This window comes from Schizosaccharomyces pombe (genome assembly GCF_000002945.2).
Source record: "Schizosaccharomyces pombe strain 972h- genome assembly, chromosome: II".
Lineage (NCBI taxonomy): Eukaryota > Fungi > Ascomycota > Schizosaccharomycetes > Schizosaccharomycetales > Schizosaccharomycetaceae > Schizosaccharomyces > Schizosaccharomyces pombe.
The window spans coordinates 2,736,758-2,755,404 of NC_003423.3; the positions used below are offsets into that span (position 1 = coordinate 2,736,758).

Below are 18,647 nucleotides of genomic sequence, written 5' to 3' on the forward strand. Positions count from 1 at the left end.
TATGATAGGTCACAAGAAAAACTTACGGCACTTCTACATATCGTTGAAAACGATACCAAACTGTGTAGTTAACATTTAAAAATTAACTTACTTCGCTAACTTGATTACGACTGAGAAGAATTTGCTTCACTAAACGGCAGCAGTTTGCAAACCTGCGAAACTAGTTTTTGCCCTGTACCAAATCCTTTTGGTTACGAGAACAGCCATGGGAAAGATTCGGGTTAGGAATAACAATGCAGCTTCTGATGCAGAAGTGAGGAATACAGTTTTCAAATTCAACAAAGATTTTGGCCAGCATATCCTTAAAAACCCACTGGTTGCTCAGGGAATTGTGGATAAGGTAGGTAAAATTGCGATAATTTTTCAACGAGGTTTATTTTCTAACATAAGACAAATAGGCTGATTTGAAGCAATCCGATACTGTTTTGGAAGTAGGACCAGGTACTGGTAACTTGACAGTAAGGATGCTTGAGAAGGCGCGTAAAGTAATTGCTGTTGAAATGGACCCCCGAATGGCTGCAGAAATCACCAAGCGTGTGCAAGGGACACCAAAGGAAAAGAAATTGCAGGTGGTACTTGGTGATGTGATTAAGACCGACCTTCCTTACTTTGATGTATGCGTGTCTAATACGCCTTATCAAATTTCCTCACCATTGGTATTTAAATTATTACAGCAGAGACCGGCTCCTCGTGCGGCAATTCTTATGTTCCAGAGAGAATTTGCTTTACGCTTGGTTGCAAGGCCTGGTGACCCTTTGTACTGTCGATTATCCGCCAATGTGCAAATGTGGGCTCACGTCAAGCATATCATGAAAGTTGGAAAGAATAACTTTCGACCACCACCTTTGGTTGAATCAAGTGTTGTTCGGATAGAACCAAAAAATCCACCCCCTCCATTGGCTTTTGAGGAATGGGATGGTCTGTTACGGATTGTGTTTTTAAGGAAAAATAAAACCATTGGTGCTTGCTTTAAAACCTCTTCAATTATCGAAATGGTCGAAAATAACTATCGCACGTGGTGTTCGCAAAACGAACGCATGGTTGAGGAAGACTTTGATGTAAAATCTTTGATTGACGGAGTTTTACAACAATGCAATCTTCAAGATGCCCGAGCTTCTAAGTGTGGACAAACAGAGTTTTTGTCTCTGTTGCACGCCTTCCATCAGGTTGGCGTTCATTTTGCTTAATGGGGTCAGGATGGGGTTTTCCATTGAAACGTTAAATATTGGATCATTTATGGGTTTTTGGGATAATAACTTTATGGAATGTTAGGTAAAAACAGAAAATATAAAAAAATTAAAATAGAAATAGGGACGTTTGTAACAGCAGTAAGAGTTTATATATAATCAGTTGGTTGAAATGATGGTAACATTAAGAATACAATCAATGCTTATACTAATTTAAAAAGTAAAAAATAAAAGATAAAATAAATCTATACATAAAATAGTGGAAGAAGAGTTGTAAGAAATAAGGAAATTCGTTGGAAAACAGATATAGTTGTAATAATTGAATAACAGCAGTATTTACTATCTAAACGCAAAGTAATGTAGGAACCATATAGGTACTGAATGAGAAGGTCAGTGCCTAAAGTTGGAATAATAATAATAATATCAATTCAGAAAAAAGCTTTTATCAAATTATAAAAAAATAATAATAAATAAAATAAAAATGACTTAAGTGGTAGTGTTAGTGTTAGTTTAATCCCATTTTTCGATTTAACAAAAATAACAGATATGCCCTAGTTTCACATACATTTCTCCTAATCTAATAACCTGTCACATTAAATTTCGTTCATTTCCCGACCGTACTCTTCCCTAAAGGCCTCTTCAGGGAAAAAAGCAATTGCATTCGCAACATTAGCGTAATCCAAATAAAATCATTAAATGAAGTAAAACAAAAAAAATTCTCAAGCTATTCAAGGGAACAAATGCCCTACCATTAATACTGAATTGACGATGCACATTTGTTTATATTTATTATAATTAAGGATAAATAATAGACTTGCGGGAGCAAACATATATAAAGACGGGTAAAGAAAAAAAAAATTTAAATAAATAAAATAAAGCAAATAAAATTAAATTAAATAAAATAAAATAAAATAAGAAAATAAAATAAATAAAAATTGAAATGCCGTAAAATAAAATGGAAAATAAGTTAAGTAAACGTTTAAAAGAAAAGGTAAAATGTTCAAAATCAAATTAAATAGATAACAAAGTGAAGAAAATGTTTACAAGAATCAATGAAATTTATTTAAAAAATATTGTCAAAATTATTGCTAAATATATGATCAAATTCATTACCAAAATAACATTACCCATCGAACACCCCTAACAACTTCCCAAATTACATTCATCAAATGAATGGTATACTCCGTCGCTCTTTCTAATTCATTCGGCCATTCTAAATCCATGATCAAAAGTTTAGTGCCGTCTGCTCCAATATCGACCATTTTGAGATTCGCTTAGCAAAATGCGACACTTCTTCGGGCCCTATCCATTTTCCCGCTGATAGACATAGGAGTTTTGCAGCTTTGTCCAATTCTCTTCCAAAGGGAATTTCAAATTGTTAACCTAGTAAATGTAGTGGTGAAAGTGGTATACTGAATGTGCCTTCACAATCCATATAAATCGTCAACCTGAAGCCTGTGTTTTCCTCCATACAAAGGTTTACACTTGCTGGGAACCTAGGCGGCAAAAAGCGTGATGCCATATGTTTGGCCTTCAAGCATTCTGTTCGTCTGTGCATTTCACGTTTCAATAAAAAACATATAGCGGCCGGATGTTATTGGCATTTTCAAAAATTGACAAATTGTTATCTCGAAAAAAATTTCCCATCTCAAAAGTGACAAAGAGCTTGTTCGCTTGTACACTAATCGCAAAGTCACAAAAGTGGTAGAGCCGGTGGTAGAGTATTCACAACCACTACCTACTACAACAAGGGGGCTGTTGAAATAGTAAAAGTTGGTTGGAATTGAAAAAAAAGCAATTGAAAACACTTTTCCTTAACTTATTTCCATTTAAAAATTATATTTATACGGAGCCTAGCTTGCTCTGAGTTGGACTTCGTGTGGCATCGTAGTTCTGTTGCGTATGCTTCTTCCCTGTACTCATTAGTTTGGTGTATTTTTTTTCCCTTTTCTCTTTTTAGTTTCGTTTTTTGCTTCATTTTTTTTTTAAAATCTTTTTGTTTCTTATATACTCATAAAAAACCCTTTTTTTTTGGTGTTTTGGTGCGTGGGGTCTTTTTGGTTTTATACTGCTACTATTTAACTTGTTTTTCTTTTTAAAATTGAGGATATGCCTCGCAGAAACATTAAAATTCCCTGACTCACTCGCCGTTGTCTACCCTAAAGTGACTTTAAATTAAGCAAACATATATACTTTGTTTATATCAAAGTCTCGAGGTAAAATAAATAGATAGATAATATAGACCGTCAATGCTACAATGAGAAGACCAAATTTGGATCGTTTACGCCTCAAATCAAGGCAGGGTTTTGAGACTTCTGTTTCCAAACCCAGTACTCCTAGTTATTCTACGTATTCTCTTTCTCCCACATTTTCAGACAAGAGTGTTCTTTCTCCCTCCACTATGTCTGATTCCTACGCTCTTTCCTCTACTTACACAGCCGGTTCCTCTTATCAGAATGGCGAGTCCGATTATTTTGGTTCTTTACCCACTCCTTCCTCTGATAAATCATCGACTTCTCCCTTTCCATATTTGAAGGGCTCCTTCGATGATCGTTTCTCTTCAACCCATTCCCTTACACGACAACCTTCACCTCGTTCACCGTTAACTCCTTTAAAAGGAAATACCCGAGCTTCTCCAGAAATTCGCTATGTAAGCGATTTCACTCCTCCCTCATCTCCCTTTGAAGACATGCAAGCGTCTGTTCATTCTTTGCCCTTGTCTGGATGTTCGATTGGTCCTGTGCGTACTAACCATTCTTCATCTTTGTCAAATTCATCTAACTCATTACTACAAACCGAGTCCTCCTTGCGACCCAATTCTTCTTTCGTAAATAGTCCTTTTTTCCCCCTTCCTTCTTCTGATGATCTTTTCCTTAATGACAGAGTCATTAATCTCTTTCTTTTTTATGAAAAATTCTCTTATTTGTTCACTCATTTACTTTCTGCTATAAAATCTAGAGATGCGTTGAGCATTCCATCACTCGTTCTTTCTCTCCAAGAAGAACTCTTCAATCTCTGCCAGCAGACCGGGACTTTTTATCTTCTCCAACACAATCTCTTGCAAAACTTTGAGTTTGAAAACCCCATTAAATTACATTTTGATAAGATAATTCCCTACTTTTCGAGATTAACTGTACTGACCTTCTCGAATCGTGCTTTTATTTTTCCAGACCACACTTTTCCCCGCTTACAGCAAAGCGCTGAGGATTTTCTGTACCATTTACAATTTTTCTTTACTCTGTGTGCAAATAATAGTTTATACCTTAGTCGCTTTTGTTACTACCCTTCTTTTGTTCCCAATACTCCTTTCGGGGGCAAATGGACCAACAATGGTTTGTCTGCTGTTTCATCAGCATATCGAACACGCTTGCTTGAGCCTTGCCTACCCGAACTCGACAAGTGCGTATGGTTTTTATTGAAAAATTGTGATGAATTTATTGAAAACTTCTCTGATTTTGCCGATGAAGAGTATGTCTTTGAAATTTGTTCCACAATTACTAGCCACTCTGAACAAATCTTCAACAAACTTGAAAGTTGGGATATGTCGATATACTTTGATAAAGATTTAAGTGAGTGCGAGCAAGCTACAAACTTTGCAGTCCAATCTTACTTTGTTACAAAGCAACGTTGTTATGATTTATTAACTGATCTGGTTTGTTCATCTCAAGACTTGATGATGGAGCACTCAAACGATTTTTCTACAATGCCTACAATGATTGCTTCCATTGCTGTGGCTTTCCAAACTTTATTTGAAAATGTTTGTGATTTTCTTAAAGTACGTGCTGCTCTCGTCGATGAGATGCAGGAATTAGCAACAAAAGAGTTTGAAAACAAGTTTTCAAATGCAAACACAGCAAAAGATGACGAACCGGCTCGTCAAACTAACAAAGGTACTACTAGAATTTCTAGAAGTTCTGATTTTACCGCTGTTAGCGAGATGAGCAAGGATACCTTAACACTTGGCAGAAACTCTTTGCAATCAATTTTGATGCTGGATAATTTGTTAACCAATAAAGTTGTGCAAAGCGATAACAATGTTAAAGGTGGAACTTTACCGGCCCTCGTGCATTACCTTGTCCAGAACGTTCACTTGAACAAAGATTTTCGCCATTCGTTTCTTTTGACTTATAAAACGTTCACTACCCCCCAGGAATTGTTTACGCTTCTTGTCATTCTGTTTCACGAGTTACCGCCACCAGGATTAGATGCTACAGCATATAGTTCTTGGGAAAAGGGAGATAATTTTGTTACCAAGAAGAACGTCTGCACCGTTATGAATTTGTGGGTTCAAAAATACTTTTTTGAAGATTTAAAAGCCCGTAACACTCTTTATTTGATTTCGGAGATGCGTACCTTTTTACGTGACCATGTTGTTCCATCTTTTCATATTGGCAGTGTAATTTTATCGGAAATTGACAATCTCTGGACTGAAGAGCCTCCAGATTCGTTAACCCAACGCCTATTATCTTCTCCCATGGCTACTTTTATTTCTTTAAACGTATATGCTTATACTCCTGAAGAATTTGCTTCCCAGATGACATTATTGGAGTTTGATTATCTAAAGCAGATTCCTTCGAGGGAATGGATATTTAGAAGCTGGGTTAGTCGCGATTCTCGCAGCGCTGTCCGAAATTATATAAACTTTTCGAATTGTTTCACCTATTGGATAATCAATTGTATTTTAGAGAAAAAGAATACCAAAGCTCGTACAGCAGTAATATCCTTTTTTATACAAACTGCCTACAAGTGCTTGTCCCTCCAAAACTTTTCCACTCTAATGTCTATTGTTTCTGCCTTAAATTCTGCTCCTATTTATCGTTTACATGCAGCGTACAAACTTGTTAAAGCTGAAGACATAATATGTCTGTCTGGTTTACGTGAAATCGTGGAAACAAAGAAAAATTTCAGTACTTATCGTGCTTTACTTCGCAAGGCTGAACTTCCTTGCGTACCGTTTTTGGGTGTCATATTAAGTGACTTGACTTTTATCGATGAAGGTAACCCCGATGTTCTTGATTCATCTCCACATCTGTTAAGTTTTAATAAGCGGCATCGACTTGCCGATGTCGTCGCAGATGTGTGCCGATTCCAATCCTCCTCTTACGAAATGCAATCTAATACTGATCTTCAAAGCTATATTTTACATCGGTGTCGCTTTGTTAACCAAGATCTGTCCTATTTATTTGATAAATCACTCTCACTTGAACCTCGTTCTTCTTAAATCTTATTTTTTACCCCTCTCTTAAAATCCCGTTTTGGTTTTAGCCCGTATAGGGTTCGCTCTTTTAGTTGTCTTTCAGACACAGCTTTTAATCTATCTCTTTACGTATTTACTGTTAATGTTATCGTATTGGTTTAACTGACATGACCTTGATGTTGTATTATTCATTAGGCGTTGGTAAACAAAGTCTCAGAATAAATTATCGGAATTGTCGGTTTGTAGGCTGATGACTCTGCTCAGTTTTCTTAATTCCTATTGCTTGGAATCTAGTTCTTTTTGTTTTTGGACAATTGCGTCCTTTTTATTACTAATATCTTCCATTAATAATAAATTAGTCTTTTGTTATGCCCAAGAATACATTAAGTAGTGGTTTATGTAGCTTGATGGAGATTGGTATAAACTTGTATATTTGATTTCTTTCTCCATCGTAATTTGACAGCTAACCTATTTAATGTGGTTTTACCTTTTCAGCAGTTGACACTCATACCAAAATTTATTGGTGTACGCTTTGAACTTACCTACAAGATATTCGCCTAAGTACCTATTTGTTGTTACCTACAAAACCCTTTTAGTTGCTCGTCTTCCTACCAAAAACCAAGAGCATGTAAGCTTGGTGTCTTCCTTATTTACCATTTTCTGTTCTAATTTTCATAATAAATAAAAAATTAATTACTAGAATGACAGATAGGTCTTCAAATGAGGGCGTCGTGTTAAATAAAGAAAACTATCCATTTCCCCGAAGAAATGGTTCAATTCATGGCGAAATTACAGATGTCAAACGGCGACGTTTAAGCGAAAGAAATGGATATGGTGATAAAAAGGGCTCATCCTCAAAAGAAAAAACTTCATCTTTTGAGGATGAGCTGGCTGAATACGCTTCACAATTGGACCAAGATGAAATAAAATGTAAGGTTTTTTGGATAGCTAACCATTTATTAGTATACTGACTCCTTGATAGCTTCAAAAGATCAGCAGTGGCAACGACCAGCTTTACCTGCAATAAATCCTGAGAAGGATGATATTTATTTTCAGCAAATCGATAGTGAGGAGTTCACAGAAGGATCTGTACCTTCAATTCGTTTGTTTGGTGTTACTGACAATGGAAACAGCATCCTTGTTCATGTTGTGGGATTCCTTCCGTACTTTTATGTTAAAGCCCCGGTTGGATTTCGACCTGAGATGCTAGAACGTTTCACACAAGATTTAGATGCTACTTGTAATGGGGGTGTGATCGATCATTGCATTATAGAGATGAAGGAAAATTTATATGGATTTCAGGGAAATGAAAAATCTCCATTCATTAAAATCTTTACTACTAACCCTCGTATATTATCTCGAGCACGAAATGTATTTGAAAGAGGAGAATTCAACTTCGAAGAGCTTTTCCCTGTTGGTGTCGGTGTCACTACTTTTGAGAGCAATACGCAATATCTTCTTAGATTCATGATTGACTGTGATGTTGTTGGTATGAATTGGATTCATCTTCCTGCTTCAAAATATCAATTTCGTTACCAGAATCGAGTTTCTAATTGTCAAATTGAAGCTTGGATTAATTACAAAGACTTGATCAGTCTTCCAGCTGAAGGCCAGTGGTCTAAAATGGCCCCACTGAGGATCATGAGCTTTGATATTGAATGCGCAGGTCGCAAAGGCGTTTTTCCTGATCCCTCTATTGACCCTGTAATTCAAATTGCAAGTATAGTAACGCAGTATGGAGACTCCACTCCTTTTGTTCGTAATGTCTTTTGTGTTGATACATGCTCACAAATCGTTGGAACACAAGTATATGAATTTCAAAATCAGGCTGAAATGCTTTCAAGTTGGTCAAAATTTGTTCGTGATGTTGACCCAGATGTTTTAATTGGGTACAACATCTGCAACTTTGATATCCCTTACCTCTTGGATCGAGCAAAAAGCTTACGCATTCACAATTTCCCATTACTTGGCCGTATTCATAATTTTTTTTCTGTCGCAAAGGAAACCACGTTTTCAAGTAAAGCATATGGTACTCGTGAAAGCAAAACCACTAGTATTCCTGGGCGTTTGCAGCTTGATATGTTACAAGTAATGCAGCGTGATTTTAAGCTTCGATCTTACTCTTTAAATGCAGTCTGCTCTCAGTTTCTAGGCGAGCAAAAAGAAGATGTACACTATTCTATCATCACTGACTTGCAAAATGGCACTGCCGATTCTAGAAGACGTTTAGCTATTTATTGTCTGAAAGATGCATATTTACCCCAACGCTTAATGGACAAATTAATGTGTTTTGTTAACTATACTGAAATGGCAAGAGTAACAGGTGTACCGTTTAATTTTCTTCTTGCTAGAGGCCAACAGATTAAAGTTATTTCTCAATTGTTTCGCAAAGCTCTTCAACATGACCTAGTTGTTCCAAATATACGTGTAAATGGAACAGATGAGCAATATGAAGGTGCTACAGTCATTGAACCGATTAAAGGATACTATGATACCCCTATTGCAACACTGGATTTTAGTTCACTTTATCCTTCGATTATGCAAGCCCATAATTTATGCTATACGACATTACTTGACTCAAATACTGCAGAATTATTAAAACTTAAGCAAGATGTTGACTACTCAGTGACTCCGAACGGAGATTATTTCGTTAAACCACATGTTCGTAAAGGACTACTCCCTATTATCTTAGCTGATTTACTTAATGCACGTAAGAAAGCAAAAGCAGATCTAAAAAAGGAAACGGACCCATTCAAAAAGGCTGTTTTGGATGGTAGACAGCTAGCTTTAAAAGTAAGTGCTAATTCAGTATATGGATTTACTGGTGCTACCAACGGACGTTTGCCGTGTTTAGCAATTTCTTCTTCTGTTACCTCTTATGGTCGACAAATGATTGAAAAAACCAAGGATGTTGTAGAAAAGAGATACAGAATTGAGAATGGATACTCTCACGATGCAGTTGTAATCTATGGTGACACTGATTCTGTTATGGTTAAGTTTGGCGTTAAAACGTTACCTGAAGCCATGAAATTAGGAGAGGAAGCAGCTAATTATGTTTCAGACCAGTTTCCGAATCCTATTAAACTGGAGTTTGAGAAAGTGTACTTTCCATATCTTTTAATTTCCAAAAAACGTTATGCAGGATTATTTTGGACTCGTACAGATACTTATGATAAAATGGACTCTAAAGGAATAGAAACTGTCAGAAGAGATAACTGTCCTCTAGTATCTTATGTGATTGACACAGCTTTGAGAAAAATGTTAATTGATCAGGATGTAGAGGGTGCACAGTTGTTTACAAAAAAAGTTATTTCCGATTTGTTACAAAACAAAATTGATATGTCACAACTTGTAATCACAAAGGCATTATCAAAAACTGATTATGCTGCCAAAATGGCACACGTTGAATTGGCTGAGCGAATGCGTAAACGAGATGCTGGCTCCGCCCCAGCCATAGGAGATCGCGTTGCATACGTTATTATTAAAGGTGCACAAGGTGATCAATTTTATATGAGGTCGGAGGACCCTATATATGTATTGGAAAATAACATTCCTATTGATGCAAAATATTATTTGGAAAATCAACTCTCCAAACCTTTGCTTAGAATTTTTGAGCCTATTCTTGGTGAAAAAGCTAGCTCTTTACTTCATGGTGACCATACTCGGACGATTTCCATGGCAGCCCCCAGTGTTGGAGGAATAATGAAATTCGCAGTAAAGGTTGAGACCTGTCTTGGATGCAAAGCTCCCATAAAAAAAGGTAAAACTGCTTTATGTGAGAATTGTCTAAATAGATCGGCGGAACTGTATCAACGTCAGGTTGCTCAAGTGAATGATTTAGAAGTTCGTTTTGCTCGCTTATGGACTCAATGTCAGCGATGCCAAGGAAGTATGCATCAAGACGTCATTTGTACCAGTAGAGACTGCCCCATATTTTATATGCGAATTGCAGAACACAAGAAACTTCAGCAATCTGTTGACTTACTGAAAAGATTTGATGAAATGTCCTGGTGAAAAAGATGGATGTTTTTAATTACTAAATGTGTATATCAAACGTAATGATGAAAAGTTATAATAAAAATTCTACTTTTCTTAAGTACTTTTGCAATGCGAAAACTAAACGAGTTTGCCAAAGCTATACCTTTATGTTTGCTTTTTTTTAATTCAGGACAATATGATAAGTAAATTGAATCATCATAATGGAAGGCATGTCGAATGAGAGGCGAAGACTCCCAGATAAACAAGAAAGGTAATTTTACTGACAAAGCACACTTGCCAGCAATAACCTGGAATAAAAGTAAACAGTGACGTCCAAATAAATGATCAAAAAATGCTTTTTTCAGAAGATTCATAAATTGCTGCACTGTTGGAGGAAATAGTTGCTCCATAAATGGGTATGTAATCTTTTTGTAAAGAAGGATGCTTGAATTTTGGTCTTTTAAGAAGCAATGAGAAGCAGCATTGTTTTTAGATTGATGAAATACTGCGATTTGGGTGCAGAAACCGTAAGTAGATGATGGGCGAAAATGTAACAAATCGTCACCATCTATTAGATCATTTAGCAAACCACAGCCCGTAAATTCAACAGTATACTCTGGGTATCTTTTACAAATTTTATAAGCCCATTTAGCAAACTCTTTTCGATCCCATTCAAAAACGTGTTCAGGATGTCTAAAATTGGTAGAAGTACGAGATGATATACTACTTGTCAAGGTTGATAGTTTCTCAAAGATTGTGTTAAATTCAAAATTCGGAGTTGACACTACGCAAACATTGGGCTTCAAGTTTCCAAAAACAAGTTTTTCAAAGGCTAAAATCTCTGCAACTTGACAATGCTCAATAAACTCTGAAGCTACAACCGCATCAACATGTTTATAATGAGTAAAATCTTTAATATTACCAAGCAATAATTCAATATGTAGCGGTCGCCAACGTAGTTGTAAAAAGTCTTCGGTTCTAACCTGTAAAGCCTCAGTAGCTCTTTCAATACTTTGTTCGTTAATATCAATACCGGCCAGAAATTCTATAGGCACTTGATCATTGCAAGGTACTAAATATGATAGAAAACGAGCATCTCCACATCCAATGTCTAACAAAGATCGCACAGGGAAGCCTCCTTGAAGTATTTTAAATAATTTCCTTCGACGCTGTACATGCAAAGGTGGGTAAAAGCTAGAGACACCCATTGTCTAAACTCAAAGTATTTTTGGTACACTTTCTTCACGTTAGTCAAATAACTACCTATTAACTGTGAATGTTCGTTTCAAAACCACTATTTAAGCCTTTTCAAATTCATTACGAAGCGAATTGTTATTAATTCTTTGCTAAGTCCATTGCAATATGATTTCGATGACTGCCGTTAAGACACCGAACCAAATTTAATTGAAAAGGGAATTGTTGACTAGTGCGAAGTGTCATTTTCAACGTTAAATAATAAAATTATCTTAGCTCCGAATCTATACTTTTCAATTTCCTCTTTAAAATTGTTATAATAGCATGATATTTAATTACAATAAAATATGTAGCATTATGCAAAACGAGAACAAAAAAAGCACATACAACCAGCGAAGAGTAGACGAAAATTATACGGCAAATTTCAAAAGAATGTACCTATATCCATTTTTTACAGCGCTCATCATAGATGACCATTTACTCAGAAGCTCCTCGCCGAGCAAGCATATCGGCTTGTTGATTACCGTAATCGGTACTGTGTCCTTTCACGTACTCTAGCGAAACATTTCTGTCACTCATCAAATCTGAAGCGCGGTTGATCAAATCCAAATTTTTTACAGGTTGTGAATTGCTAGTCTTAAAGTCATTTTTCTTCCATTTAGGCAGCCATGTGGTTAGTGACTTAATGGAATAATTGCTGTCAGAGCGGATGGTCAAATCGCCAGATGTATTTTCAAGGGCTAGGATTATGGCTTGCAATTCCGCACGATTGTTGGTTTGCTCTTCCCCAGCCAACGGTACTGAAATATTTCTTGGGTCATCATTTCCGAAAAAAACTCCACAGCCAGCAACAGCTCCTTTTTTCCCATTTCGCAAACTAGAACCGTCAGCATAGACGACCTGTCGATCCGAGCACGCAATTGATTTTTCATGAGTGTCATTCGAAAATATTTCAATATCTTTTTCGGTACTATAACTTCTAGAAATTTTCTTTCTATATTTATCGGAGTGTCTAGCAGAGTAATTTGAGGAACTAGAAGAATATGGAGAGTACCCATAACTTGTTGTACTGCGGCGATATGGGCCAGAAGACGAGGAGTAGCGACTTCCTTCGGTCCTGCAAAATTCCTGAGCAGCCTCATAGCTGTCAAATTTCTTGTAGCGATTACCTCCATAACCTTTCACCTGATCCGACGCCTCATCCCTAAAAATTAGTAAGAGTTTGTTAAACAACAAGGTGTATCCATCAAGGAAATGTTAATAAGAGATCATCTTGAAAAAACCGATTCAGATTGAATTGAAGCAAAGCATACGACCGTATCGAAACTTGCTTAACGTGAAACTTATATTTAACAACGAAACCATTTTCTTGAGATACGCAGTCTTACCATGTACTATATATACCAGTATTTCGACCACGCGCTACTGCATAGTATGCACGCTTATTTCCACCCATTTCGTAATGCGAAGATTCAAAAATAGCTTTAAAATAGTAAAACTTAGTAAAACTTGGGAGTTTTTCCCAAAACTTTGCAAAAATACTTGTAGTTGACAAATTGAGCTGTAGTCTTATGAGTTATTGAAAATAGTGCAGAAAAAAGAAGGATTTGGATTTATAAATTTATATTAATTTGTAAAAGAGTTCAATTGACGATTAATAATGGTAGAGCATCAGGAAATGTCACATATCTGGACTACTGCAGTACGATACATAATAAAACGGGTTTGCTTATTTACTAGCTGCATAATCTCTGCACACTATATTACGGTAAGCTAGTTAGATCTCCGCGACTGTTATACCGCCTGACATTAAAATTAATACACAATTGATAGTATATTTTATTAGTTAAAAGCTCCTTAAATATAGAATACTCATTTTATGTCCTTAGCTCATTTAATGTAGTCTAATTTCAAACAAGCAGAAAAATGTATTGTTTGTTTAGTAATAATTGTTTAAGTCATTTTACCTTTTTAAGATTATACTTTCATAAAGAATCCTCATCTCTGTTGGCCTCTGAGTAGTTTGCAAATTGCGCAATTGTTATTCTAAAAAGAATCTTTTAGTCAGAGAAAAGATTATGCTTTTGCAGTGGGTATTGCCGCGCGTAGCAGAAAATTTGTAAACTATTCCACCATGTGCCCTTTTCAATTTAGTGCTAATTAAATGTTCAGTTTTGCGGACTTTAGCGTTCACTTCAATATTCCAGAATTCATATTTAAAAGAAAAGTTTTGAGAAAGTTTTCTTACTTTGTTTTATCAGCTGTATATATCATTTAGAGCTGTGCTTTATGTAACCATCATTTCGGTTACAAGGTTGGCATATGAGAATATACTCATAATAGCTACCATCTGCTTACTGAATAAGAGCATATTAAAATGTGAACCGATTTAGTCGTTTATTGTGTCGGTATACTATTTAGCAGTCGTATAACTCAATACATCGGTTAAAGTATATTAAATATGTCTTTAAGTTCTTCTGTATAAAATTTAACAAAATTTTAAAAACACTCATAAAGTATCACTATTTTCACTAACTTTCACCTCTCGAACCACGCTTTCCTTTTGTACATAGTGTTAGAACCAGCGTTCGAATCGCCCTTATGGATTCACTCATTCGGCATTGCTCAGAAGAAATTGCTTTGGATGGATCATCGGGATGTAGCATAGATCGTTTATGGGAATTTGCTGCAAATTTTTTTTTTCGGCAAGGTATCGTACAAAATTTAGACGATAACTATAAAACATTTGTGTGGCCTTTAATTTTAAAAGAAGATGGAATTGAGGTTTGGATTGAAGATGAAGATGCCACTGGATTACGAAGTAAAATGCAAGAAATCCCTTGGAATTACCAAGATATCACGATTGAGTTACGCGCTCGTATACGCTTATTCGCTTCAGAAGACAGGCAATGGCTTACTCTCACTTACAAGACGAAGACAGATTCAAAAATTCAACCTTTAGCCTTTGAATTATTGTCTTGCATATCTAGATATAGGCAGGAAGGTGTTGATAGAATCCAATTATGTAAGGAGACTAAGCAGGAGCCTCGAAGCGTTTACGGTCGTATTCAAGCGCTAGAAGATGCTTCTTTAATATCAAAGGTTGCCATTAATCGAAGCAGAGCACAAACTGCTCTGCTAGTTCTAAAGCGATTTGAGTCAGAGAACAGCACAATTAACGAAACTGTTGCTCAGGTATCTGGTAAGCAAATTTATAACACTGAAAAAATTCGTAGCAATATATGTGATGCTGTTCAGTCTTCACGTAACGGAATTTGCCGTCATGTTGATGCTCGTGCGATGGTGAATTTAAACCACAGTCGCTGGGAACGAAGATATTATGCTCGACAAGTTACATATTTACACAATAATGGATACCTTCGCAAATGCCTTACTTTTGTTCCTAACTCTCCAGAGCGTTGCATTCGCTGTTTACAATTTATAAAACCTTACATTTCATCTTTAGACGCAACTGAGGACGACGTTGATTTTACTGAAGTGGATGATATTCCAGAAGACGATGAATTAGAGGAAGAAGAACCACTCCTTCCGTCAAAAGAAGAATTTGATGCTTCCTTTTTGCAGCCACTAGCCGACGTTGGACCTACTCTTCCCCAATGGTCTCGTTTTCGTCCATTGGAATTCCAGTGTTTTGTCTTAATCAGAAATGCCGGATTTCATGGGGTAATCACTTTACAAATTTTGAGTGGCCTTACAGGAATACGTTTTAACAAACCTTTATTTAAGCTCCTTGGTTCTTTAGTGGAACATCGTTCCAGTGTGCCAAACCATCTCTCACACATGAGTATTACTCGATTTGAAGATAAAACTAAAAAGTCGAGACAATATAGATACTTTACGCTTCAGTCTCAGTTAAATCGCCTTATTCGAGATGGCATTCCTGCCGAAACAATTTCGAAGCTATTACCTCACGTTCACTCACTCGCTGGTGAATTTTCTCCAATTGACTCTTCCCTTTTCTTAAATTCTCTACATCATAAGGGAAATATGGAATCTAATGCGGAAGTATCTCCCGACGGAATGACTTTATTGCCAAGAAAAAGAGGTAGACCTAGAAAATCTGCAAATATTTCTGTAACCTCATCTCCCATTCGGCCCTCTAAAAATGAAAATAATCTACCTTCCCTTGCTATTTCACCAGTTTCCGAAGGGTTCATCCAAAATGCTACAATTTCTACCCCTAGCACTAGTAGCAACCTAAGCATAGCAGGATCTTTGACACCCTCGAAAACGTCACGAATTTATAGAGGCCTTGCTCCTCTAAAAAACCCAGAATTTAATGAAGACCATGTTAAAAAAGCAGAACATTTGGAGCCTCTTTTGAACGTGTCATCAAGTGTTCCTTCGAAGAATTTCACGGTTAGTTCGCCAGATCACCTAAAATATGGAAACACATCTTCTTTACAAGTCTCTGATTCTCAAAGCTCAATTGATTTAGACTCTTCATTTCATTATCCCGTTTCAGTAGACTCACAATTATCCCATTCGACAGGCAGTCTAATGGCTAACTTTTCATCCCCTACGAAAAAGCGCCGTTTGGAATCTGTAGACTTTATATTCCTACAACGTAAAGGTTTAATTCTTTCCTATCTCGTTGAACAGAATGGGGCTTTTGAAATATCTCGAAAGATGTTTGAAGACTTGGCAGACCTTAAAGTGCGACGAAACCCGGAAACTTCTAGGACCGTTATGGATAGGAGAACTTTTCAGCAAACCCTTGAAAAATTAATGCAAGAGAAAAAGGTTCGTAAATTAGTGATTGCAACAAACAATGGACTTGGGAAGCTCGTTAGAAAAGATATCGTGGTACAATACGATATGAAGCCTGATTCACCTAGGTTTCAACAGTTAAGAGCTCAAATTACAACTCCTGAAATCGAAAAACAATCAACTCCAGAAATATTAAAAGATGTAGATGTCGATTTTTTGAAAAGGAATACTTCTTTGTCAAGGCGTAAATCTATGCCAGCGGAAATAAAACGTCACAAGGAATCTTCTGAGACTAAACCTGTTGATAAAGAGGAGGTGAAGAAAAATGAAAAGGAGAAAGACGATCCAATGAGACTCGCGCAACAACTTTTAGAATCATTGGCTCCCGATTTCGCACTGCACGAAAATACCCAACAGAAAAGCCCAGTAGAAAAACCTAAAAAGTTGCGGAAAGATAGATACGCTTCAGTGGAGGAATTTGATTATTTTTCTTCAACTGAACATGCAAGCAAACGTTCAGTTAAACGCTTCAAAAATGATTTTACATCAGATGAGGATGAGACCTTGATTAGAGCGGTTGTTATTACTCAAATTTATTATGGTGGGACCAACAGATTAATCAAATGGGAGGCTGTACAGAAATGCTTTCCTAACCGGGACATATATGCTCTTACTAGAAGATATTTATCCATTAGACAACATACAAAATTTAAAGGCTTGCAACAGTTTTTATCAGAAAATTGGCAGCAAATGTACAAAGATGCTGTCTCAAGAAAAGATTTAATGCCATATCCTGATTCTGTTGATGATTTTGATCCTACCCCATATGTTAAGGCGTCTTGTAGACCTTATATGATTAGTTCTTCAAATCTTGCTACTACTAGGTTACCGAGAGACCTCGTTGACGTTTATGAAACTTACAATATAGAGGTTGTTAAACAAGAAACTAATTTCCGGGAAATGATATTTGATCCTTCCCTGTCAGTTGCCTCGAAAATGAATGCGTATTGTGATATGCCTTTTACCATGCCGCTTTCCTTAAATGACAAACAAAATAATGAAGGGGATGAGAATTGTGAGAAAGGTCAGTTGTTTGATGCGAAGTCTACTATCAAGAGCATCGTTGCCATCCCAGACGCTACATATGATGCTCGGTTTTCGCAAGAACGTCTTATGCAGTATCCAGAAGATATTCTCATCGCTGCTCATCAAGAATTATTGGATAAGAGAATAATTACTAGAGTTAATTCAGAAAACAGTAGATTGCAGCCTGGTCGAAACTTCCAGTTTACGGAGAAATTTGCAAGTTCCCTCAAGTCTCCTTTACCTCCATTTTTATTGTCACAAGCCAAGCGATTTAATAAATTTTTATTGGAGGGTTTTCAAAATCATAAGAATCATTTATTTGAAGAAACATCTAACAGTGGAACTCTCGCATGTATCCTTGATTTATTATCTCAAGGAAAGTTGCAAATATCTATAGTCGGAAGCAAGTTTAATGAGTATGGTCTATCTGAAGGCTATCGTACTCGTTTGCTAGAACATGACAATATCAATGTAACTCTTGTTCTCAGCGGCAAAGAAAGTGAATCTAAAAAAAATTATGGTGTTACTGAAAAGTTGGCAACTCCACCTTCGCATGAGCCACGGCTATGGTTAAATGGTAAATGCGAGCTTATTGAGATGATATGGATGAATATCGAGCAGTCCATTGTATACCAACTGCTTCGAAAACCCGGAATCTTGAGATCCCAACTGACTAACTTACTATTTCCCGGATTAGAACCCCGTGAGTTTAACGAAGTACTTGATTACTTTATAGCAGCAGGTGCCGCTATTGAAAAGGATGGCTTATATCTAAACCATAATTATCTCTTTAAATTAACTTAGCCTTTTAAATGTCACCATGATGAGATGATGCAAGCTGAGTATTTTCTTTCAATAGGCTTGTCGATTTGGAACATTTATATTACAAGCAACGATTTAATGTTTATTTGTACAGTATTTAGGATTCATTTTTAAATTATCTAAAAGATACCACGCTGTGTCTGCTTCTAATCTATAATTAATTATATTAGCGTGTTTTGAATTAATCTGATTTCGCGTTTTCTTCCATCTAAACTTTATATCGTATAAAAATCAAAAAGGTTTCATCGACTGTTTTGCTGAAAAGGTGAAGAAAACTTGAATCGAGGTTATCTCTTTTCTTTCTGTTTTATGTACATAACTTTAGCTCCTATAGAAAAAAGAAAAAACCTGCATCATGTAGATTTGTTTAACTAATTTACGTATGCATATATATATATATATATATATATTAGTAGAGTAAGGTTGATTTTCTAACCATACTTTATTTACGG

The 18,647-nt window shown here is 36.3% G+C and overlaps 6 protein-coding genes and 7 long non-coding RNA genes across 13 annotated transcripts; 6 read left to right on the top strand and 7 right to left on the bottom strand.

Annotated features, from left to right (window-relative positions):
* Positions 1–11: 11 nt before the first annotated feature.
* On the bottom strand, positions 12–1,989 carry SPOM_SPNCRNA.5798. The gene has a single exon (NR_195149.1). It is a non-coding gene; the product is annotated as a non-coding RNA (long non-coding RNA).
* cdh1 (SSU rRNA dimethylase) lies at positions 175–1,302 on the top strand. Its single transcript, NM_001022040.3, has 2 exons — positions 175–340; positions 399–1,302. Exons 1-2 carry the CDS (start codon positions 206–208, stop codon positions 1,185–1,187), a joined length of 924 nt encoding a protein of 307 aa, NP_596122.1. The 5' UTR covers positions 175–205; the 3' UTR covers positions 1,188–1,302.
* Positions 1,990–2,183: 194 nt separating the features above from the next.
* Positions 2,184–2,835, top strand: SPOM_SPNCRNA.406. The gene has a single exon (NR_150802.1). It is a non-coding gene; the product is annotated as a non-coding RNA (long non-coding RNA).
* On the bottom strand, positions 2,271–2,798 carry SPOM_SPNCRNA.5799. Its single transcript, NR_195150.1, has one exon. It is a non-coding gene; the product is annotated as a non-coding RNA (long non-coding RNA).
* A 79-nt stretch (positions 2,836–2,914) lies between the features above and the next one.
* On the top strand, positions 2,915–6,762 carry efc25 (Ras guanine nucleotide exchange factor efc25). The gene has a single exon (NM_001022041.3). The coding sequence runs from the start codon at positions 3,445–3,447 to the stop codon at positions 6,406–6,408; it is 2,964 nt and encodes a 987-aa protein (NP_596123.1). The 5' UTR covers positions 2,915–3,444; the 3' UTR covers positions 6,409–6,762.
* Positions 6,235–7,033, bottom strand: SPOM_SPNCRNA.5800. The gene has a single exon (NR_195151.1). It is a non-coding gene; the product is annotated as a non-coding RNA (long non-coding RNA).
* cdc6 (DNA polymerase delta catalytic subunit Cdc6) lies at positions 7,005–11,839 on the top strand. Its single transcript, NM_001022042.3, has 2 exons — positions 7,005–7,314; positions 7,367–11,839. The coding sequence occupies exons 1-2, from the start codon at positions 7,086–7,088 to the stop codon at positions 10,396–10,398; spliced, it is 3,261 nt and encodes a 1,086-aa protein (NP_596124.1). The 5' UTR covers positions 7,005–7,085; the 3' UTR covers positions 10,399–11,839.
* On the bottom strand, positions 8,723–11,570 carry hen1 (S-adenosylmethionine-dependent methyltransferase; the record flags this gene model as incomplete). Its single annotated transcript, NM_001022043.3, has 1 exon — positions 8,723–11,570. One exon carries the CDS (start codon positions 11,568–11,570, stop codon positions 10,434–10,436), a length of 1,137 nt encoding a protein of 378 aa, NP_596125.1. The 3' UTR covers positions 8,723–10,433.
* On the bottom strand, positions 11,732–13,265 carry rnh1 (ribonuclease H Rnh1). The gene is made up of 2 exons (NM_001022044.3): positions 12,945–13,265; positions 11,732–12,760 (listed from the first exon to the last, which is right to left on the bottom strand). The coding sequence occupies exons 1-2, from the start codon at positions 13,010–13,012 to the stop codon at positions 12,034–12,036; spliced, it is 795 nt and encodes a 264-aa protein (NP_596126.1). The 5' UTR covers positions 13,013–13,265; the 3' UTR covers positions 11,732–12,033.
* SPOM_SPNCRNA.5801 lies at positions 12,226–13,094 on the top strand. Its single transcript, NR_195152.1, has one exon. It is a non-coding gene; the product is annotated as a non-coding RNA (long non-coding RNA).
* Positions 13,266–13,926: 661 nt separating the features above from the next.
* SPOM_SPNCRNA.1546 lies at positions 13,927–17,899 on the bottom strand. The gene has a single exon (NR_150435.1). It is a non-coding gene; the product is annotated as a non-coding RNA (long non-coding RNA).
* On the top strand, positions 14,126–18,404 carry sfc3 (transcription factor TFIIIC subunit Sfc3). Its single transcript, NM_001022045.3, has one exon. The coding sequence runs from the start codon at positions 14,158–14,160 to the stop codon at positions 18,175–18,177; it is 4,020 nt and encodes a 1,339-aa protein (NP_596127.1). The 5' UTR covers positions 14,126–14,157; the 3' UTR covers positions 18,178–18,404.
* On the bottom strand, positions 18,273–18,534 carry SPOM_SPNCRNA.5802. Its single transcript, NR_195153.1, has one exon. It is a non-coding gene; the product is annotated as a non-coding RNA (long non-coding RNA).
* Between the last annotated feature and the right edge of the window lie 113 nt (positions 18,535–18,647).